General features: G+C 43.3%; 1 protein-coding gene across 12 annotated transcripts in view; it reads right to left on the minus strand.

Moving 5' to 3' along the window:
• Nucleotides 1-4933: 4933 nt before the first annotated feature.
• LOC110487480 (BAR/IMD domain-containing adapter protein 2) overlaps nt 4934-24969 on the minus strand; it is a 132171-nt gene continuing 112135 nt past the window's right edge. For 2 of the 12 annotated variants that reach the window (XR_016486096.1, XR_016486098.1), the window contains 5 exons: nt 24857-24920; nt 20138-20291; nt 17969-18009; nt 9255-9297; nt 4934-8636 (listed from right to left, as the gene is read on the minus strand). Coding sequence is in view for 8 of the 12 variants with exons in the window: in XM_090197535.1 (XP_090053661.1) it covers nt 12406-12499; nt 17969-18009; nt 20138-20291; nt 24852-24920 (358 nt within the window). In the remaining 4 variants the exon portion in view is untranslated. Of the gene's footprint in view, nt 8637-8734; nt 9298-11077; nt 12982-17968; nt 18010-20137; nt 20292-24851; nt 24921-24969 lie in introns of those variants that run through there. The other 10 variants (XM_090197536.1, XM_090197542.1, XR_016486095.1 and 7 more) reach the window with 9 other exon arrangements.

The following is a 24969-nucleotide window of genomic DNA, read 5'->3' on the forward strand; positions in this document are numbered from 1 at the left end:
ATTTTTGTCTCATCAGACCACATGACCTTCTCCCATTCCTCCTCTGGATCATCCAGATGGTCATTGGCAAACTTCAGACGGGCCTGGACATGCGCTGGCTTGAGCAGGGGGACCTTGTGTGCGCTGCAGGATTTTAATCCATGACGGCGTAGTGTGTTACTAATGGTTTTCTTTGAGACTGTGGTCCCAGCTCTCTTCAGGTCATTGACCAGGTCCTGCCGTGTAGTTCTGGGCTGATCCCTCACCTTCCTCATGATCATTGATGCCCCACGAGGTGAGATCTTGCATGGAGCCCCAGACCGAGAGTGATTGACCGTCATCTTGAACTTCTTACATTTTCTAATAATTCTAATAATTGAGCCAACAATTGTTGCCTTCTCACCAAGCTGCTTGCCTATTGTCCTGTAGTCCATCCCAGCCTTGTGCAGGTCTACAATTTTATCCCTGATGTCCTTACACAGCTCCCTGGTCTTGGCCATTGTGGAGAGGTTGGAGTCTGTTTGTTTGAGTGTGTGGACAGGTGTCTTTTATACAGGTAACGAGTTCAAACAGATGCAGTTAATACAGGTAATGAGTGGAGAACAGGAGGGCTTATTAAAGAAAAATTAACAGGTCTGTGAGAGCCGGAATTCTTACTGGTTGGTAGGTGATCAAATACTTGTCATGCAATAAAATGCTAATTAATTACTTAATCATACAACGTGATTTTCTGGATTTTTGTTTTAGATTCAGTCTCTCACAGTTGAAGTGTACCTATGATAAAAACTACGGACCTCTACATGCTTTGTAAGTAGGAAACACTGCCGATTTTGCAAGTTATCAAATACTTGTTCTCCCCAGTGTGTGTGTGTGTGTGTGTGTGTGTGTGTGTGTGTGTTTATACACACACATACAGTTGAAGTTTACATACACTTAGGTTGGAGTCATTAAAACTCGTTTTTCAACCACTCCACAAATGTCTTGTTAACAAACTGTAGTTTTTGCAAGCCGGTTAGGACATCTATGTTGTGCATGACACAAGTCATTTTTCCAACAATTGTTAACGGGCAGATGGTTTAACTTTTAATTCACTGTATCACAATTCCAGTGGGTCAGAAGTTTACATACTCTAAGTTGACTCTGCCTTTAAACAGCTTGGCGAATTCCAGAAAATGATATCATGGCTTTAGAAGCTTCTGATAGGCTAATTGACATAATTTGAGTCAATTGGAGGTGTACCTGTGGATGTATTTCAAGGCCTACCTTCAAACTCAGTGCCTCTTTGCTTGAAATCATGGGGAAATGAAAAGAACTCCGCCAAGACCTCAGAAAATTGTATTGTAGACCTCCATATGTCTGGTTCATCCTTGGGAGCAATTTCCATACGCCTGAAGGTACCACGTTCATCAGTAGAAACAATAGTACGCAAGTATAAACACCATGGCACCACGCAGCCGTCATACCGCTCTGGAAGGAGACACGTTCTGTCTCAGAGATGAACGTACTTTGGTGAGAAAAGTGCAAATCAATCCCAGAACAGCAGCAAAAGGATCATGTGAAGATGCTGGAGGAAACAGGTACAAAAGTATCTATCCACAGTAAAATGAGTCCTATATTGACATTACCTGAAAGGCCGCTCAGCAAGTAAGAAGCCACTGCTCCAATACCGCTATAAATAAAACTAGACTACGGTTTGCAACTGCACATGGGACAAAGATCATACTTTTTGGAGAAATATCCTCTGGTCTGAAAAATAGAACTGTTTGGCCATAATGACCATCATTATGTTTGGAGGAAAAAGGGGGAGGCTTGCAAGCCAAAGAACACCATCCCAACCATGAAGCACGGAGATGACAGCATCATGTTGTGTGGGTGGTTTGCTGCAGGAGGGACTGGTGCACTTCACAAAATAGATGGCATCACGAGGAAGGAAATTTATGTGGATATATTGAAGCAACATCTCATCAGTCAGGAAGTTAAAGCTTGGTCGCAAATGGGTCTTCCAAATGGACAGTGACCCCAAGCATACTTCCAAAGTTGTGGCACAATGGTTTAAGAACAACACAATCAAGGTATTGGAGTGGCCATCACAAAGCCCTGACCTCAATCCTACAGAAAATGTGTGGGCAGAACTGAAAAAGCGTGTGTGTGCAAGGAGGCCTATAAACCTGATTCAGTTACACCAGCTCTGTCAGGTGGAATGGGACAAAATTCACCCAACTTATTGTGGGAAGCTTGTGGAAGGCTACCTGAACCATTTGACCCAAGTGAAACAACTTAAAGGCAATGCTACCAAATACTAATTGAGTGTTTGTAAACTTTTGACCCACTGGGAATGTGATGAAAGAAATAAAAGCTGAAATAAATCATTCTGACATTTCACATTAAAGTAAAGTGGTGATCCTAACTGACAGGTAATTTTTTACCTGGATTAAATGTCAGGAATTGTGAAAAACTGAGTTAATGTGTTTAAGGTTTATGTAAACTTCTGACTTCAACTGTGTGTGTGTGTGTACATTTTGAGGAAAGCTAAGCAATATGGTATCTGAAATAAGTCCACTTCTCTTCGCTCTATCAACTTAACTTTTTTGTCTGTTACATGTTCAAGGGGGAGGACGTATAATGCCACCATGCAACGGTCTCTTTCAGCTCACAAGTCAGGCAGCACCCAATTTCATTCTGTTGCAGTTTGTTTTCTTGCTACTTTACCGGTGTGCTCTACTGAACACAACCCAGGTCATCATGGTATGTATGCTCTACTGAACACAACCCAGGTCATCATGGTATGCTCTACTGAACACAACCCAGGTCATCATGGTGTGCTCTACTGAACACAACCCAGGTCATCATGGTATGCTCTACTGAACACAACCCAGGTCATCATGGTATGCTCTACTGAACACAACCCAGGTCATCATGGTATGCTCTACTGAACACAACCCAGGTCATCATGGTATGCTCTACTGAACACAACCCAGGTCATCATGGTGTGCTCTACTGAACACAACCCAGGTCATCATGGTATGCTCTACTGAACACAACCCAGGTCATCATGGTGTGCTCTACTGAACACAACCCAGGTCATCATGGTATGCTCTACTGAACACAACCCAGGTCATCATGGTGTGCTCTACTGAACACAACCCAGGTCATCATGGTGTGCTCTACTGAACACAACCCAGGTCATCATGGTGTGCTCTACTGAACACAACCCAGGTCATCATGGTGTGCTCTACTGAACACAACCCAGGTCATCATGGTGTGCTCTACTGAACACAACCCAGGTCATCATGGTGTGCTCTACTGAACACAACCCAGGTCATCATGGTATGCTCTACTGAACACAACCCAGGTCATCATGGTATGCTCTACTGAACACAACCCAGGTCATCATGGTATGCTCTACTGAACACAACCCAGGTCATCATACGATCATGGTATGCTCTACTGAACATAACCCAGGTCATCATGGTGTGCTCTACTGAACACAACCCAGGTCATCATGGTATGCTCTACTGAACACAACCCAGGTCATCATGGTATGCTCTACTGAACACAACCCAGGTCATCATGGTATGCTCTACTGAACACAACCCAGGTCATCATGGTATGCTCTACTGAACACAACCCAGGTCATCATGGTATGCTCTACTGAACACAACCCAGGTCATCATGGTGTGCTCTACTGAACACAACCCAGGTCATCATGGTATGCTCTACTGAACACAACCCAGGTCATCATGGTGTGCTCTACTGAACACAACCCAGGTCATCATGGTGTGCTCTACTGAACACAACCCAGGTCATCATGGTGTGCTCTACTGAACACAACCCAGGTCATCATGGTGTGCTCTACTGAACACAACCCAGGTCATCATGGTGTGCTCTACTGAACACAACCCAGGTCATCATGGTATGCTCTACTGAGCACAACCCAGGTCATCATGGTATGCTCTACTGAACACAACCCAGGTCATCATGGTATGCTCTACTGAACACAACCCAGGTCATCATACGATCATGGTATGCTCTACTGAACATAACCCAGGTCATCATGGTGTGCTCTACTGAACACAACCCAGGTCATCATGGTATGCTCTACTGAACACAACCCAGGTCATCATGGTATGCTCTACTGAACACAACCCAGGTCATCATGGTATGCTCTACTGAACACAACCCAGGTCATCATGGTATGCTCTACTGAACACAACCCAGGTCATCATGGTATGCTCTACTCAACACAACCCAGGTCATCATGGTATGCTCTACTGAACACAACCCAGGTCATCATGGTGTGCTCTACTGAACACAACCCAGGTCATCATGGTGTGCTCTACTGAACACAACCCAGGTCATCATGGTGTGCTCTACTGAACACAACCCAGGTCATCATGGTATGCTCTACTGAACACAACCCAGGTCATCATGGTATGCTCTACTGAACACAACCCAGGTCATCATACGATCATGGTATGCTCTACTGAACACAACCCAGGTCATCATGGTATGCTCTACTAAACACAACCCAGGTCATCATGGTATGCTCTACTAAACACAACCCAGGTCATCATGGTATGCTCTACTAAACACAACCCAGGTCATCATGGTATGTATGCTCTACTGAACACAACCCAGGTCATCATGGTATGTATGCTCTACTGAACACAACCCAGGTCATCATGGTATGCTCTACTGAACACAACCCAGGTCATCATGGTGTGCTCTACTGAACACAACCCAGTTCTTCATATGGTCGCGGTGTGCTCTACTGAACACAACCCAGTTCTTCATATAGTCGCGGTGTGCTCTACTGAACATAACCCAGATCATCATGGTGTGCTCTACTGAACACAACCCAGTTCTTCATAAGATCATGGTATGCTCTACTGAACACAACCCAGGTCATCATCCTTTGTTTCTGACATGAATAGCAGTAGTTAGCACACACTTCTTGTGTCCAATTGTTTTATTTCATACAAGGTCATGAATGTGTACAAAGGTCATTTTTGTACAGATATACAGATACAGGAACAGAGTGAGAAAATATTATAAAACCGTATAAAATGTATTTGAAACCCTTCTGGTGTGCCTAGCCAGTGGTTTACCTGTTCGCAAACAGTCGTCTAAAGTTGAATCCAACCAGTGGTATCTGTTGAGACTCCGATTCTTACACTCATATCAGTTTCTCTCTCTCTCATACCTCCACACTAACCAGCGTGACTACTGTCCATTCTCTGACCCCTATTGAAGACAATCAATAAGTGTCCAAAATGGCATCCTATTACCTACGTAGTGCCCAGATTGGCTCTGACCAATAGTAGTGCACTAAAGGGAACAGGGTGTGGTTTCAGATAGGCCTACAGTGTATAATACTGAGTCAGCATGATCACACTATGACAATAACATTCTATTTTGTTATTCTGAGGTGGGGAAACTAGATCTGAACGTCAAATCATATCAGCTATTATTTCTACTGTAGCTAGCTAACATCTTATTATAAAGTTATAATATTCACTTTAAAAAGAAAAAAAAATGTAGAAGGGAATTCATAGCATTTCTCCATTTTTGTATTCTACCATTAGAGTATGTAGTACAGTACAGTAGTAGTTTAACGTATTCAAGCAACAATAACATTTTGTTTACAGTAGAATTACTTAGCAGACTGATCAAACATTTTAGAAAAGTCTAAATCAAAGAAAATAACATTTGTGACATTCTGAAGAAACAATATAACAAACAATAGCCAGATAAAAGTGATACATGTGCCCTTTGCTTATAGCAGTGTTTTAGGATGATGATTTACCCTGAAGCTGCATAGGAAACGACAGGCAGACAGAAGGCACAGTCCCCATGTTACTGGGCATACTGTTTCACGACTCCTAGACAATATGGTGTTATCTATGGTGGTCTATGGCCTGTACAGAAGCATTAGCTAATGTTTGCAGTTGTGTTTGATCACATTCATTGTACATCACTATGCATTTCCATGAGCTGCTAAACGACCCCCTGCCTTAGCTGGAGGACACATTGCTGTAAGGTACCTCCTTTCACTGCAAAGAAGATCGGTATGGACTGAACAAGAAAGAGTTGGTGATATGCATATCTGACTGGGTTTCTGCAAGCCTTCATTCAATGCTCATACTGTAAGTTAGTAGTCCATCTATAGGATGTTCAATGTCAAATGTACAGTGTTTTCATCAAAGAATACTGAGGTCTATTATGGAAAAAACATGATATGTACAAATGGATTGGTGTAACAAACCGACACCTTTTAATCTGCAAGAAGACATGAACTATCTACGGTGCCTTGCAAAAGTATTCACACCCCTTGGATTTCTTCCCATTTTGTGTTACAAAGTGGGATTCAAATTGTATTTTTTGGGGGTCAACGATCGACTCAAAATACACCAATGTCAAAGTGGAAGATTATTTTGAAGATGAATTAAAGTAGATAACTAAAATATAGCCCCTTTGTTCAGGCCTAAATTAGTTTGGCTTAACAAATAACACAAGTTGGCACCGGAGCAGAATAAAAAAAAAAGCTGTGATGGGAGAAAACTGAGGTTGGCCCAACAACATTGTAGAGACTCCACAATAATGACTTACAATGGCAGATTGAAAAGAACAGCACAAATATACAGAATAAAAATATTCCAAAACATGCATGTTGTATGCAACAAGGCACACTAAGTTATACTTTAAAAAAAACACTGCAAAGCCTTACATTTGGGGCAAATCCAACAACACGGAGTAACTAACCGCCTCCTTATTTTTAAGCATGGTGGTGGCTGCATCATGTTATGGGTATGCTTGACGTCGGCAAATACTGGGCAGTTTTCCAGGATAAAAAGAAACGGGATGAAGCTATGCACATGCAAAATCCTTGAGTCTTCAGTCTGCTTTACACCAGTCACTGGGAGAGGAATTCACTTTTCAGCAGGACAATAACCTACAACACAAGGCCAAATCTACACTGGAGTATTTTACCAAGAAGACAGTGAATGTTCCTGAGTGGCCAAGTTACAGTTTGACATAAATCTGCTTAAATCAATAGTTGAGACTTCTTGACAGAGCTTGAAGAACTTTAAACATAATAAATGGGCTAATATTGCATGATCCAGGTGTGTAAAGCTTTAAAAGACTTACCCAGGAAGACACAGATGTAAATCGCCCCCTAAATCACATGTATTGACTTAGGGAGCTCAATACTTACGCAACAACGATATTTTCGTTATGTAATCTCTATTCATATTAAATCAATAAAACACTTTGATTTTAGTATTTTGTGTAGATGGTTGACAACAAAAAAATATTTTATTTATTATTAATCCCACTTAGTACAAACTAAATGTGAGGAAATCCGAGGGGTGTGAACACTTTTGCAAGGCAGTGTAAGTGTAGTGGTGGAGCCTCCCTAACGCCCATCCTAGTTGACAGCAGTTCCAGGCTAGCATATAGGCCTGCTGCAGGGCTGCCCAACCCTCTTCCTGAAGACCTACCGGCCTGTACTTTTTCACTCACTCACCTGATTCTAATTATTAGCAGGTCACCCAGACCTTAACTAGTGGAATCAGGTATGTTTGATTACGGTTGGATTGAAAACCTACAGGATGGTAGATCTTCAGGAAGAGCGTTGGGCAGACTTGGTTTAAAATATCAAGTAATAGTTTTAAATGAAAAAAGTATTTACAAATGTACTTATGTTATACTGTACATCTACATCCAGTGTAACTATCAATTTACTGTAATATAACCTATATACATACCACACGTTGTCCTCCCTCTCAATATTTACCTTCAACCTCTTAAGACAGTTTGCTGTACATTATTTAAGTTACAGGAACATAGAAATGAAAAATATATGTTCATTATTATCAGTATTGTGACTAGAGGCCAGAGACCTACAGGGGTCTTAAGAGGAGGGCGAAGGGCCAGGGACACACAAGCTGGTTAGGGGGAGGTGGTGGGGGCCAAGGACCCCCAGGTGCCTACAGGGGGGTTGTGAGAGGAGGATCGGAGGCCAGGGAGCCCCAGGGACCTACAGGGGTGCTGTGAGGGGAGGGTGAGAGGCCAGGAACCTATAGGGGTGCTGTGAGGGGAGGGTGAGAGGCCAGGAACCTATAGGGGTGCTGTGAGGGGAGGGTGAGAGGCCAGGAACCTACAGGGGTGCTGTGAGGGGAGGGTGAGAGGCCAGGGACCTATAGGGGTGCTGTGAGGGGAGGGTGAGAGGCCAGGGACCTATAGGGGTGCTGTGAGGGGAGGGTGAGAGGCCAGGGACCTACAGGGGTGCTGTGAGGGGAGGGTGAGAGGCCAGGGACCTACAGGGGTGCTGTCAGGGGAGGGTGAGAAGCCAGGGACCTACAGGGGTGCTGTCAGGGGAGGGTGAGAGGCCAGGGATCTACAGGGGTGCTGTGAGGGGAGGGTGAGAGGCCAGGGACCTACAGGGTGCTGTGAGGGGAGGGTGAGAGGCCAGGGATCTACAGGGGTGCTGTCAGGGGAGGGTGAGAGGCCAGGGACCTACAGGGGTGCTGTGGGGGGAGGGTGAGAGGCCAGGGACCTACAGGGGTGCTGTGAAGGCCCCATGCTAGTAGAATATAGGGGCTGATCTGTCATCATTGATGGGTTGTCTGAAGTAAATCTCCAGGGCTCGGTCACTGTGGAGAGAGGGAGCAAGGAAGAGAGATGTTTAGTCTGGATAGAACACACATGGAAGACACTTAGGTCAAACCCTTAATCCCAACTCATCACCCACCCTAAGGTATTTATCTTCAGTTTTCTGTTTGGTAGATTATAGTGACCCCTATAGAAACCAGAAAGTACAATAACAGTAGCCATTCTCCACTGACTAAATACTTTTGTTTCTCAATGTGTGTCTGTAGTTATTATTTATAAAGTGAATGTTAGAGCCAGCATGCAGGCGAGAACAAACAATGCTGTAGTGCTTATTATTGGAGTGAAGTGTTAAACATTTACTCTGAGAGTACAGAACAGACAGGCAGGGTTAGAAGGACTTAGAGTCTTCTGACACGTTTACCTCCATGGAAAAACATTATTTTGCAACCCAGGGCCTCCTGGATTGGCCGGAAGAAACCCCGCCTCAGGAAGGAAAGCCAATCAGAGAGGTCGAAGGTTGGAAAAGGAAAAAACAAAACAGGGATGTCCAGCACCTTACTGAAGCCAGACAGCCAATGACAGCCGAGAGAACCAGAGAGAGTGTGATTAGTTGGTTGGCTGAGTGAGTGAGCGAGCGGCGATGGAGGCTGGTGACTTACTGACGTCCTGTTCTTTCAGAACCGGGACATTTCTGGACCCAAACTGGAAGGTAAAGAAAACCCTTGGGTTTGACTGCCTTAGTGTGCATCCAAAAACTGCACCGTATTCCCTATGTAGTGCACTACGTTTGAGTGTACTATGTAGGGAATAGGGTGCATAAAGCTCATCTCTCATAGTGAAGTCATGCATAGTGAGGTCACAGTTCTTAAAGGCATTGGCACAGCTAGTTAGTCTGATGTCAGATGAACATACGTTAACTGATATAGGGTTCATTTCCCAGGCACAAATTAAACCTGGTACATGTCCACAACGGAACCCTATTCTCTATATAGTGCACTACTTTAGACCAGAGTCCTGATCAAAAGTAGCGCACTATAAAGGGATTAGGGTTCCATTTGGGAGGCAAACTATTCCTGGTTTAAAAATCATGGTTGCTTGAGAAATGATTATTTTTTGTTCCAAGACTACAGGATTCATCTGTGTCTGGGAAACCAGCTCTTTGGACTGGATCTGTGAAGAACGATGGAAGACTGACAATACACATTTTCATGCCCTCAACTTAGCCAAGTCACAGCCTGATGTTTGTCTGCAGAGATGATGTGTAAAAAGCCTAACCACAGAGCTGTCAATGGGACTTGTGTGGCTGCTATAGCACAGCACCTTCTCTACTACAGGTCTCCACAACCAGGGTACTAGGACTTTACACAGGGGGTACTAGGACTTTACACAGGGGGTACTAGGACTATATACAGGGGTTACTAGGACTATATACAGGGGTTACTAGGACTATACACAGGGGGTACTAGGACTATACACAGGGGGTACTAGGACTATACACAGGGGGTACTAGGATGTGTCCTATGGCTTCAGGCTATAACCCTAATACAACTGGAAGTTCAAACAAACCAGGATTATATTCACATGGCAGCAAAACTAGAGAAATACTGTCTGAAGAAGGAGAGGGGGCAGGAAGGAAAGGAGAGGAGGCAGGAAGGAAAGGAGAGGGGGCAGGAAGGAGAGGAGAGGGGGCAGGAAGGAAAGGAGAGGGGGCAGGAAGGAAAGGAGAGGGGGCAGGAAGGAAAGGAGAGGGGGCAGGAAGGAAAGGAGAGGGGGCAGGAAGGAAAGGAGAGGGGGCAGGAAGGAAAGGAGAGGAGGCAGGAAGGAAAGGAGATGAGGCAGGAAGGAAAGGAGAGGAGGCAGGAAGGAAAGGAGAGGAGGCAGGAAGGAAAGGAGAGGGGGCAGGAAGGAAAGGAGAGGGGGCAGGAAGGAAAGGAGAGGGGGCAGGAAGGAAAGGAGAGGAGGCAGGAAGGAAAGGAGAGGAGGCAGGAAGGAAAGGAGAGGGGGCAGGAAGGAGAGAAGAGGAGGCAGGAAGGAAAGGAGAGGGGGCAGGAAGGAAAGGAGAGGGGGCAGGAAGGAAAGGAGAGGAGGCAGGAAGGAAAGGAGAGAAGGCAGGAAGGGAAAGGAGGTAGGAAGGAAAGGAGAGGAACACATCTATAGTGCCATTCACAAACACACACATTCACCACACACACTGACACTCAAATGGTTCAAATCACATCATGATGACGTGGCGATCAGAGCTTGGTTGCTATGGGACGCCAGAGGTAGTGCATAGAGGATGAGGTGGACAGGGAGGGGTGAGGTGTGGACGATGCAGACGCCATGACAACAGACAATACTTCATATGTTTGGCCAGTACTGGTCCAAAACATACTGATGTCAATCAAAATAGAAAAAAATATTAAATTAAATCATTTCAAATATATATATTTTTTTTTAAGTCATTAATTTGACAGAACAGATCTCTCCTCTGAACAAACTGTTTATTAATATATAGATATGTTTTATTTAGAATACTTTTTTTGTAAAAAGTCACCATACATTCAATGTCAAAGTTCAATAGTATCACATTTTCTGATCATTGCGCCGTAGCATGCTCAAAGATAATGACTTTTTATATTATTCAAATTAATATTTTATATTTTTCTGGAAATCTTTTTTACAACAACACTTAACGCATTTTTTCAAAGAAATGAAGACCAAAAAAAGGACATAATCACTCAGGACATACGATGATAATCATATTATTAAACATATTGTTTTGTACTTTCTTTCAACTAGATCACAGCAGTTGTGGAGAAAATTAGACAAAGGTCATGGAAGGTTCAAATGGTTGTAGAGGGGTCAATGATGACTGCCCCAACTGCTGAAAGAGCATATTCAGGGGTCAGAAAAGGTCCAAACGGAGCTCCATCAAGGACTATTTGAAGGAAAGTGAATATTTCAGACTGACCACTCATGGGATGGCTTGGAGGAGGTCCTAGAAAGGACTGGATGTATATAGTGTGATCTGAATTTGAAACCAGATATATTATTTATTTTGCACTGTGAAACATTTATTTCTATTTTTAACAAAATAATCATCTTGATTTTAAAAATCATAAAAAGAGGAAAATACGAAATTCGTCCTGGATGGTAATGATCCCCCAGACAAAAGTTGATAAAAACAAAAAGTTGATTCTTGCGTCGAATTTGAAAGGGGTGTCCAAGTTAAACTAAGATATTTATATTCCACAACCTAAGTTGCACATTTAAACTACCACAGAAAAAAAAAAAACATTTCAGAAGTAAGGCATAATGACACCGTCGAGAAAAAAAGCCTCAAATCGACTTCAGCATTGACAGGTCACACCAGGCAATGAGTGCAGCGCCACATAGTGTATATCAAAGGAACAACAGACAGAATATCTGCACAGCCTCAATGCAAACAAAGGCTACGTCACAAACAGCACCTATTCCCCATAGAATGGGCCCTGGGCAAATGTACATAGGGAATAGGGTTCCATTTGACACATCCGAAGTCTCCATTATCATGTTGAGTCATTCCACGTGCTTTAGAAAAGCAGTTTTGTCCAGTTCAGTGGCTGAGTGAAGTACAATGACTGTATACAATGTTGATCTTTTTGGCACTTGTACCGTACAGGAACATGTCTTTTCAGATTTAACAAAATGACACAACCATGTACATGCATGAAAGTCAAAGACAAGCAGTGGCAAAGGCAGTCTCTTGTTTGAGATTGAGAGTTTAGTAGTGTCCATTTTGTCTCTCGCACGGACATTGATTAGATAGAGAAGTTCAAAGTTTAGAGTTCAGAGTGGGAAACGCTGCAAGCCGATTGGTGGACGGGCTTCTCCCTGGCTCTCCCTCTCAGCGCCCTCCTCATCCTCTACCCACCAACCGCCACTGTCACCGCCACCGACCCGAGGAAGGAAGGAGTGAAGGAGGGATCAAGGAGAGGAAGAAAGGACAGAAAGGAGGGATGAGACTTGGAGCTCTTCCACTTGGAGAAGGAGTGCGTGGAAGCAAGGGGGAGGAGGGGGGATACAGGGTGGAGACTGAGGGGGAGAGACAGGGAGGAGACTAACGGGGAGAGACAGGGAGGAGACTGAGGGGGAGAGACAGGGAGGAGACTGAGGGGGAGAGACAGGGAGGAGAGACAGGGAGGAGACTAAGGGGGAGAGACAGGGAGGAGACTAAGAGGGAGAGACTAAGGGGTGAGATTGAGGTGGAGAGACTAAGGGGTGAGATTGTTGGGAAGAGACTGAAAGGGGGGGGGGGGGGGGGGGGGGGGGAGAGAGGGGGCGGCCCCTGTGCTATCCGGTAGGGAGCTGTCTCTGTCTGTCTGTTCTCACACTGTCGAAATCAATTTGCCATCGGGATCAGAACTGTGGAACAAGGAACAAAGAGAAAGGAAGCTTGCCAGGTGGGAAGAGAAGAGACACACTTCGAGAGAAGATGGAGGGACAAGACAGCCACAAGGCAAGGAGGGCAGGCAGGCAGGGGTGGATTTGGGCGGAGCGGTGTAGGGAGGAGAGGGGTGCTGTACCATCAGTGTGTTTTGAGTGGATCAGTTTGAACAAGGCAAGGCACAGAATCACTCATCTTGATCACACAATGAGTAGTGATCAGTAGTTAGTTTAAGATCAGTGATTCTGCACAGTCAGACTGCAGTGTCATCCATCTCAAACACACACACACACGAGTAGCAAGTACTTCCCTCCCACCTAAACCTCCCACACCAAAACACACCTGGCTGCCATAGTTACCGAGATGGGACTCCCTTCATCAGGGTCATGTTCATTAGGACACACAAAACGCTTTGCAACAGACATTTGCATTTCTTATTGTACAAGTCCAGGTTCGTACCACTTGTTTGTCAGTTTTCCTCCATTTGGTAACCTAATGAACACAACCCAGGCCTCTATATCTATCTGAATATTAATGATGATAGAAAGAAAACAAACTTTTGAAGGGTAAAGAAATGGAATGTATTGATATTTAAATGTTTCACAGAATCACTTGTCTTTTTGAACAATATGCAAATTCAATCCAAGTAACCTAGAGGCCATTTGTGATGAGGTAATCCAAGTCATCTGGTTGGCAGTGGGGGTCTGGTGTAAGATGAGTTCAGTGCCTCTAGGGTGGAGACACCCTGGGCCTGTTAGATCTATAAATACAAGATCTGACCCAGAATCAGATATTCAGGAACAAAAGGAGTATGTGAAACGACCATAGACTTGGATAGACAGCTCAAGTGCAACGAAGCCTGTTTTAGCATGGACAGCTCCATTGAGGACATTCACCATTTTGAAGTAGTCAACTGGGTGGGACTTCCTATTGATTATGGAAGGATCACATAATTCTATCCAGGTCATCAGGAGGGATCAGCCAATGAATGATACTACGGAACAAACATCATAAATGGAGGCGGTTGTATGTAGCCAACCTTGGATTTATACCTGTTCAGACAACAGACTACAGGTGGCAGTGTTGATCATTTCAGTTTGTTAACCGACTGTCAATAGAAGAAGAAGATGAAATTGCCTTATTTCTTTTAGAGGAAAACTCCACCCAAAAGCCATCTTTTGGTATTTGTTTCATTGGTCCATTGTTGGCATAGTCCCCAAAAAGTTGTTCATGTCAGCAAGATATGCAACTTAAAAAAAAACTGAAATCATCCCCATAAAATACAGCATCATATGATGGGTATGATTTCAGTTTTTTTTAAGTTACTTATGTTGAAAACTTGATTGTTGACAAGTAAAACATTTTTGGTACTACGTCAACAATGTACTAATGAAACAAATACCAAAAAGATCACTTTTGGGTGGAGTTTTCCTTTCAAGTGGAGAAATCCCTCAATGGTGCTACCAATGCTGTCACAGAAGCCAATATGGCAAAGATGCAAAAAAGAGCTCTCTATCAAACTCTATGTAGAAGCACTTGTAGCGCCAGACCAGAGCTCATCAGAGCTCCAGCCTCACCAAGCAGTGATGTCAACATGAGGTCAGAATGATGTCATTCGATATGTCACAAGACACATACATACAAGTAAACACACACCTTCCCCATTGTCAGACAGACAGAAATAAATCAATCTCTTCGGATGAACCTAGGTTAACCCCTCCTCCCAGAGCAGTGGATCTGACTTCTGATTGGATTACAGAAACTAACTCTGTCCCAAATGAAACCCTATTCCACTTGGGATAGAGTCAGTTTGAGAGACAAACATAGACTCAGAAACAGTTGGAGAATAAACCTTCTAGACACTAGTTATATGAAATGCTGTTGTCATTAAATGACAAGTCAATATAGCAGCTATGGAGTCTGAGGAAAAAGCAAGCAAGACCCCAAAAGAGGAGAAATGAAAGCTTCCTCAGAGCTGGACATCCAAGACTGGTCTTATATAATATATGCCATTTAGCAGACACTTTTATCCAAAGCCTGAAGAGCTGCAGTGTCTCCAAGTTTGAACTCAAACTAAACAGCTAAACTTCCACATCAAAGCAATATTGGTCTTTAATGATCTACACTGAACAAAAATATAAACACAACATGTAAAGTGTTGGTCCCATGTTTCATGAGCTGAAATAGAAGTTCCCCCAATTTTTTCATACGCACAAAACAGCTTATTTCTCTCAAATTCTGTGCACAAATTTGTTTACCTCCCTGTTAGTGAGCATTTCTTTTTGCCAGGATAATCCATCCACCTGACAGGTGTGGCATATCAAGAAGCTAATTAAACAGCCTTATCATTACACAGGTGCATCTTGTGCTGTTGACAATAAAAGGTCACTCTAAAATGTGCAGTCACACAACACAATGCTACAGATGTCCCAAAAGTTTTGAGGGAGTGTGAAATTGGCATGCTGACTGCAGGAATGTCCACAAGAGCTGTTGCCAGAGAATTTTATGTTCATTTCTCTACCATAAGCCGCGTCCAATGTCGTTTTGGAGTATTTGGCAGTACGTCCAACCGGCCTCACAACCACAGACCACGTGTAACCACAGACCACGTGTAACCACAGACCACGTGTAACCACGCCAGCCCAGGACCTCCACATCCAGCTTCTTCACCTGCGGGATCGTCTGAGACCAGCCAACCCAGACAGCTGATGAAACCGAGGCTTTGCACAATCGAAGAACTTCTGCAAAAACTGTCAGAAACAGTCTCAGGGAAGCTCATATGCATACTTGTAGTCCTAATTAGGGTCTTGACCTGACAGGCATCGTAACAGACTTCGCTGGCCAATGGCACACTGGAGAAGTGTGCTCTTCACAGATGAGTCCTGGTTTCAACTGTACCTGGCAGATTGCAGACACGATGTTGTGTAGGTGAGCGGTTTGCTGATGTCAACGTTGTGAACAGAGTGCCCCATGGTGGCGGAGGGGTTATGGTATGGGCAGGCATAAGCTAAGGACAACGAACAAAATTGCATTTGAATCGATGGCAAATTGAATGCATAGAGATACCATGTCGAGATCCTGAGGCCGATTGTTGTTCCATTCATCCACCGCCATCACCTCGTGTTTCAGCAAGATAATGTACGGCCCCCATGTCGCAAGGTTCTGTACACAATTCCTGGAGGCTGGAAATGTGCCAGTTCTTCCATGGCCTGCATACGCACCAAACATGTCATCCATTGAGCAGGTTTGGGATGCTCTGGATCGACGTGTACGACAGCGCGTTCCAGGGGTCCCGCCAATATCCAGCAACTTTGCACAGCTATTCCACAGGCCTCAATCAACAGCCTGATCAACTCTATGGGAAGGTGATGTCGTACTGCATGAGGTAAATGATGTTCACACCAGATACTGACTGGTTTTCTGATCTACTCCCCTACTGTGTTGTTTAAGGTATCTCTGACCAACAGATGATCAACTCTATGGGAAGGTGATGTCGTACTGCATGGGGTAAATGATGTTCACACCAGATACTGACTGGTTTTCTGATCTACTCCCCTACTGTTTTGTTTAAGGTATCTCTGACCAACAGATGATCAACTCTATGGGAAGGTGATGTCGTACTGCATGGGGTAAATGATGTTCACACCAGATACTGACTGGTTTTCTGATCTACTCCCCTACTGTTTTGTTTAAGGTATCTCTGACCAACAGATGATCAACTCTATGGGAAGGTGATGTCGTGCTGCATGAGGTAAATGATGTTCACACCAGATACTGACTGGTTTTCTGATCTACTCCCCTACTGTTTTGTTTAAGGTATCTCTGACCAACAGATGATCAACTCTATGGGAAGGTGATGTCGTACTGCATGAGGTAAATGATGTTCACACCAGATACTGACTGGTTTTCTGATCTACTCCCCTACTGTTTGTTTAAGGTATCTCTGACCAACAGATGCATAATCTGTATTCCCAGTCATGTGAAATCCATAGACTAGGGCCTAATGAACTTATTCCAATGGACTGATTTCCTTATGAACTGTAACTCATGTTGCGCTTATATTTTTGTTCATTGTAGTTTTATTTTTCCTCTCATATCCCAGTCTAGTCAGTGCTGTGTATTTATTTTTTTAAATTTGAATTTGTACCCCCTTTTTCTCCCCAATTTCGTGGTATCCAACTGTTAGTAGCTACTATCTTGTCTCATCACTACAACTCCCGTACGGGCTCGGGAGAGACGAAGGTCGAAAGTCATGCGTTCTCCGATACACAACCAACCAAGCCGCACTGCTTCTTGACACAGTGCGCATCCAACCCGGAAGCCAGCAACACGGAAACACCGTGCACCTGGCAACTTTGGTTAGCGCGCACTGCGCCTGGCCCGCCACAGTAGTTCACATTCATACTGCATGGTGATCAGTCATTCATACCACTCAGTGTAACTACCAGGTCAGTACAGTAGTTCACATTCATACTGCATGGTGATCAGTCATTCATACCACTCAGTGTAACTACCAGGTCAGTACAGTAGTTCACATTCATACTGCATGGTGATCAGTCATTCATACCACTCAGTGTAACTACCAGGTCAGTACAGTAGTTCACATTCATACCACTCAGTGTAACTACCAGGTCAGTACAGTAGTTCACATTCATACCACTCAGTGTAACTACCAGGTCAGTACAGTAGTTCACATTCATACCACTCAGTGTAACTACCAGGTCAGTACAGTAGTTCACATTCATACTGCATGGTGATCAGTCATTCATACCACTCAGTGTAACTACCAGGTCAGTACAGTAGTTCACATTCATACTACATGGTGATCAGTCATTCATACCACTCAGTGTAACTACCAGGTCAGTACAGTAGTTCACATTCATACTACATGGTGATCAGTCATTCATACCACTCAGTGTAACTACCAGGTCAGTAGTTCAGGGAGGTTGATAATAAGGTTCTTACCTTGCAGCAGCAAAGCGACTGTCATAGTCCTCAAGGGCAGGCTGAAATGGAAAAGAGCATTATCATGACACAGTTCATTCCTACATTAGAACACTCCTTAACACACAGTTCATTCCTACATTAGAACACTCCTTAACACACAGTTCATTCCTACATTAGAACACTCCTTAACACACAGTTCATTCCTACATTAGAACACTCCTTAACACACAGTTCATTCCTACATTAGAACACTCCTTAACACACAGTTCATTCCTACATTAGAACACTCCTTAACACACAGTTCATTCCTACATTAGAACACTCCTTAACACACAGTTCATTCCTACATTAGAACACTCCTTAACACACAGTTCATTCCTACATTAGAACACTCCTTAACACACAGTTCATTCCTACATTAGAACACTCCTTAACACACAGTTCATTCCTACATTAGAACACTCCTTAACACACAGTTCATTCCTACATTAGAACACTCCTTAACACACAGTTCATTCCTACATTAGAACACTCCTTAACACACAGTTCATTCCTACATTAGAACACTCCTTAACACACAGTTCATTCCTACATTAGAACACTCCACAACACACAGTTTATTCCTACATTAGAACACTCCTTAACACACAGTTCATTCCTACATTAGAACACTCCTTAACACACAGTTCATTCCTACATTAGAACACTCCTTAACACACAGTTCATTCCTACATTAGAACACTCCTTAACACACAGCTCATTCCTAAATCTCACAAATCCTGCCGTTAATAGTTAACACCTTACAAAGATAACATTAGCATGGCCTAATGATACATCAATTACTGTGAGTAACTGTATTTTCATTTTACATTTTTAAAATTCATTTTAACTAGGAAAGTCAGTTAAGAACAAATTATTATTTACAATGACGGCCTACCCCAGGCCAAACCCTAACAACGCTGGGCCAATTGTGCGCCACCCTATGGGATTCCCAATCACAGCTGGTTGGGATAGTCTGGAATCGAACCAGGATCTGTAGTGATGCCTCTAGCACTGAGATGCAGTGCCTCGGACCGCTGCGCCACTCGGGAGCTACAAGTATGGTCGTGTATGATCATTCACACAGTGTCTATTTTATAGATGTACTGTCAGAAACTCTCGTATAAAAGCAGTTATTGATAGAGAACCTCCAGCAGATGGCGCTAGAGCCACATTCCTACTCTATATCCCTGTGTTCTCCTGCAGTATTACTCCTTACAGTACATAGTGTTAACAGAACAATACAGCAAACTGACTGGAGTCCTCCAGATAGCCAATCAGACCAGACACCTCTACTCTCCAGACTGAATCAACCACAGTGAATTACTGGGAAGATGGTGTGTTCAGAGTGTGAGATTCTGTCTGGAGTCCTCCAGATAGCCAATCAGACCAGACACCTCTACTCTCCAGACTGAATCAACCACAGTGGATTACTGGGAAGATGGTGTGTTCTGAGTGGGAGATTCTGTCTGGAGTCCTCCAGATAGCCAATCAGACCAGACACCTCTACCCTCCAGATTGAATCAACCACAGTGGATTACTGGGAAGATGGTGTGTTCTGAGTGGGAGATTCTGTCTGGAGTCCTCCGGATAGCCAATCAGACCAGACACCTCTACTCTCCAGACTGAATCAACCACAGTGGATTACTGGGAAGATGGTGTGTTCTGAGTGGAAGATTCTGTCTGAAGTCCTCCAGATAGCCAATCAGACCAGACACCTCTACTCTCCAGACTGAATCAACCACAGTGGATTACTGGGAAGATGGTGTGTTCTGAGTGGGAGATTCTGTCTGGAGTCCTCCAGATAGCCAATCAGACCAGACACCTCTACTCTCCAGACTGAATCAACCACAGTGAATTACTGGGAAGATGGTGTGTTCTGAGTGGGAGATTCTGTCTGGAGTCCTCCAGATAGCCAATCAGACCAGACACCTCTACTCTCCAGACTGAATCAACCACAGTGGATTACTGGGAAGAGGGCGTGTTCTGAGTGGGAGATTGTGTTTGTCGTGTGTCTTTAGAAGTATATGGCTGTCTGTTTCAGTTGTGTAGAGAAAATGGTGTAGGGCCGTGGCCTGGTGTGTGTCAGCGTCTATCCATCTGTGTGTCAGCATCTGTCCGACTGCGTGTTCGCTCACAAACACTGACCTGTGTGGTAAAGCCTGCCATGCTGTAGGGCCTGGGTCTGCTCTGTGCCAGGCTCTGTGCCAGCAGGCGGGCAGTCAGGCCGTAGTCGGGCATGGGCAGAGACATGTCGCTCTCCAGCAGGTTTCCGGTACTGCTGCTCTTCCCATGGTGCAGACTGGAGGGGACAGCGATCATTCAGCCAATCAAATCAATCTTTACTGAACGTGAAGAGATGGAACAACTACCTCTCCTCCTATTGTATTTATTCATTTATTTTGCTCCTTTTGCACCCCATTATTTCTATCTCTACTTTGCACATTCTTCCATTGCAAATCTACCATTCCAGTGTTTTACTTGCTATATTGTATTTACTTTGCCACCATGGCCTTTTTGCCTTTACCTCCCTTATCTCACCTCATTTGCTCACATTGTATATAGACTTATTTTTCTACTGTATTATTGACTGTATGTTTGTTTTACTCCATGTGTAACTCTGTGTTGTTGTATGTGTCGAACTGCTTTGCTTTATCTTGGACAGGTCGCAATTGTAAATGAGAACTTGTTCTCAACTAGCCTACCTGGTTAAATAAAGGTGAAATATATATATATATATATTTTAAATTGACATTATCATATTATTGTTCCAGCCTAAATGGTATAGTACTGGCTAGGATATTATCTACTTACTTCACCTGAATGGTACAGTACTGGCTAGGATAGTATCTACTTACTTCACCTGAATGGTATAGTACTGGCTAGGATATTATCTACTTACTTCACCTGAATGGTACAGTACTGGCTAGGATATTATCTCCTTACTTCACCTGAATGGTGTAGTACTGGCTAGGATATTATCTACTTACTTCACCTGAATGGTACAGTACTGGCTAGGATATTATCTCCTTCCTTCACCTGAATGGTATAGTACTGGCTAGGATATTATCTACTTACTTCACCTGAATGGTATAGTACTGGCTAGGATATTATCTCCTTCCTTCACCTGAATGGTATAGTACTGGCTAGGATATTATCTACTTACTTCACCTGAATGGTACAGTACTGGCTAGGATATTATCTACTTACTTCACCTGAATGGTGTAGTACTGGCTAGGATAGTATCTAATTACTTCACCTGAATGGTACAGTACTGGCTAGGATATTATCTACTTACTTCACCTGAATGGTGTAGTACTGGCTAGGATATTATCTACTTACTTCACCTGAATGGTACAGTACTGGTTAGGATATTATCTACTTACTTCACCTGAATGGTACAGTACTGGCTAGGATAGTATCTACTTACTTCACCTGAATGGTACAGTACTGGCTAGGATAGTATCTACTTACTTCACCTGAATGGTGTAGTACTGGCTAGGATATTATCTAATTACTTCACCTGAATGGTGTAGTACTGGCTAGGATATTATCTACTTACTTCACCTGAATGGTACAGTACTGGCTAGGATAGTATCTACTTACTTCACCTGAATGGTGTAGTACTGGCTAGGATATTATCTAATTACTTCACCTGAATGGTACAGTACTGGCTAGGATAGTATCTACTTACTTCACCTGAATGGTGTAGTACTGGCTAGGATATTATCTACTTACTTCACCTGAATGGTGTAGTACTGGCTAGGATATTATCTCCTTACTTCACCTGAATGGTACAGTACTGGCTAGGATATTATCTCCTTCCTTCACCTGAACTGTATAGTACTGGCTAGGATATTATCTCCTTCCTTCACCTGAATGGTGTAGTACTGGCTAGGATATTATCTACTTACTTCACCTGAATGGTACAGTACTGGCTAGGATAGTATCTACTTACTTCACCTGAATGGTGTAGTACTGGCTAGGATATTATCTAATTACTTCACCTGAATGGTACAGTACTGGCTAGGATAGTATCTACTTACTTCACCTGAATGGTGTAGTACTGGCTAGGATATTATCTACTTACTTCACCTGAATGGTGTAGTACTGGCTAGGATATTATCTCCTTACTTCACCTGAATGATACAGTACTGGCTAGGATATTATCTACTTCCTTCACCTGAACTGTATAGTACTGGCTAGGATATTATCTCCTTCCTTCACCTGAATGGTGTAGTACTGGCTAGGATATTATGTACTTACTTCACCTGAATGGTACAGTACTGGCTAGGATATTATCTCCTTCCTTCACCTGAACTGTATAGTACTGGCTAGGATATTAGCTACTTACTTCACCTGAATGGTGTAGTACTGGCTAGGATATTATCTACTTACTTCACCTGAATGGTGTAGTACTGGCTAGGATATTATCTCCTTACTTCACCTGAATGGTGTAGTACTGGCTAGGATATTATCTCCTTACTTCACCTGAATGGTATAGTACTGGCTAGGATATTATCTACTTACTTCACCTGAATGGTACAGTACTGGCTAGGATATTATCTCCTTACTTCACCTGAATGGTGTAGTACTGGCTAGGATAGTATCTCCTTCCTTCACCTGAATGGTACAGTACTGGCTAGGATATTATCTACTTACTTCACCTGAATGGTATAGTACTGGCTAGGATAGTATCTACTTACTTCACCTGAATGGTGTAGTACTGGCTAGGATATTATCTACTTACTTCACCTGAATGGTGTAGTACTGGCTAGGATATTATCTCCTTACTTCACCTGAATGGTACAGTACTGGCTAGGATATTATCTCCTTCCTTCACCTGAACGGTGTAGTACTGGCTAGGATATTATCTCCTTCCTTCACCTGAACTGTATAGTACTGGCTAGGATATTATCTCCTTCCTTCACCTGAATGGTGTAGTACTGGCTAGGATATTATGTACTTACTTCACCTGAATGGTACAGTACTGGCTAGGATATTATCTCCTTCCTTCACCTGAACTGTATTGTACTGGCTAGGATATTAGCTACTTACTTCACCTGAATGGTGTAGTACTGGCTAGGATATTATCTACTTACTTCACCTGAATGGTGTAGTACTGGCTAGGATATTATCTCCTTACTTCACCTGAATGGTGTAGTACTGGCTAGGATATTATCTCCTTACTTCACCTGAATGGTATAGTACTGGCTAGGATATTATCTACTTACTTCACCTGAATGGTACAGTACTGGCTAGGATATTATCTCCTTACTTCACCTGAATGGTGTAGTACTGGCTAGGATATTATCTCCTTCCTTCACCTGAATGGTACAGTACTGGCTAGGATATTATCTACTTACTTCACCTGAATGGTATAGTACTGGCTAGGATATTATCTCCTTCCTTCACCTGAATGGTACAGTACTGGCTAGGATATTATCTACTTACTTCACCTGAATGGTACAGTACTGGCTAGGATATTATCTCCTTCCTTCACCTGAATGGTACAGTACTGGCTAGGATATTATCTACTTACTTCACCTGAATGGTACAGTACTGGCTAGGATATTATCTCCTTACTTCACCTGAATGGTGTAGTACTGGCTAGGACATTATCTACTTCCTTCACCTGAATGGTATAGTACTGGCTAGGATATTATCTCCTTCCTTCACCTGAACTGTATAGTACTGGCTAGGATATTATCTCCTTCCTTCACCTGAATGGTGTAGTACTGGCTAGGACATTATCTACTTCCTTCACCTGAATGGTATAGTACTGGCTATGATATTATCTACTTACTTCACCTGAATGGTGTAGTACTGGCTAGGATATTAGCTACTTCCTTCACCTGAATGGTGTAGTACTGGCTAGGATATTATCTACTTCCTTCACCTGAATGGTGTAGTACTGGCTAGGATATTATCTCCTTCCTTCACCTGAATGGTGTAGTACTGGCTAGGATATTATCTCCTTACTTCACCTGAATGGTATAGTACTGGCTAGGATATTATCTCCTTCCTTCACCTGAATGGTGTAGTACTGGCTAGGATATTATCTCCTTCCTTCACCTGAATGGTGTAGTACTGGCTAGGATATTATCTCCTTCCTTCACCTGAATGGTGTAGTACTGGCTAGGACATTATCTACTTCCTTCACCTGAATGGTATAGTACTGGCTATGATATTATCTACTTACTTCACCTGAATGGTGTAGTACTGGCTAGGATATTAGCTACTTCCTTCACCTGAATGGTGTAGTACTGGCTAGGATATTATCTACTTCCTTCACCTGAATGGTATAGTACTGGCTAGGATATTATCTCCTTACTTCACCTGAATGGTATAGTACTGGCTAGGATATTATCTCCTTCCTTCACCTGAATGGTGTAGTACTGGCTAGGATATTATCTCCTTACTTCACCTGAACGGTGTAGTACTGGCTAGGATATTATCTCCTTACTTCACCTGAATGGTATAGTACTGGCTAGGATATTATCTCCTTCCTTCACCTGAACGGTGTAGTACTGGCTAGGATATTATCTCCTTACTTCACCTGAATGGTATAGTACTGGCTAGGATATTATCTCCTTCCTTCACCTGAATGGTGTAGTACTGGCTAGGATATTATCTCCTTCCTTCACCTGAATGGTGTAGTACTGGCTAGGATATTATCTCCTTCCTTCACCTGAATGGTATAGTACTGGCTAGGATATTATCTCCTTCCTTCACCTGAATGGTATAGTACTGGCTAGGATATTATCTCCTTCCTTCACCTGAATGGTATAGTACTGGCTAGGATATTATCTCCTTACTTCACCTGAATGGTGTAGTACTGGCTAGGATATTATCTACTTACTTCACCTGGAGCTTCTCCTTCTCACTCTCTGGCAGCACCCGTGTGTAAGAGAAGGGGAACCAGCCACGCCTGAGGGGGGAAACAGGTAAAATTAGTTAAGATGAAGACGCACGCTGGA

The sequence above is a fragment of the Oncorhynchus mykiss genome, chromosome 13 (genome assembly GCF_057628025.1).
Source record: "Oncorhynchus mykiss isolate SJ-2025 chromosome 13, ASM5762802v1, whole genome shotgun sequence".
Taxonomy (NCBI): domain Eukaryota; kingdom Metazoa; phylum Chordata; class Actinopteri; order Salmoniformes; family Salmonidae; genus Oncorhynchus; species Oncorhynchus mykiss.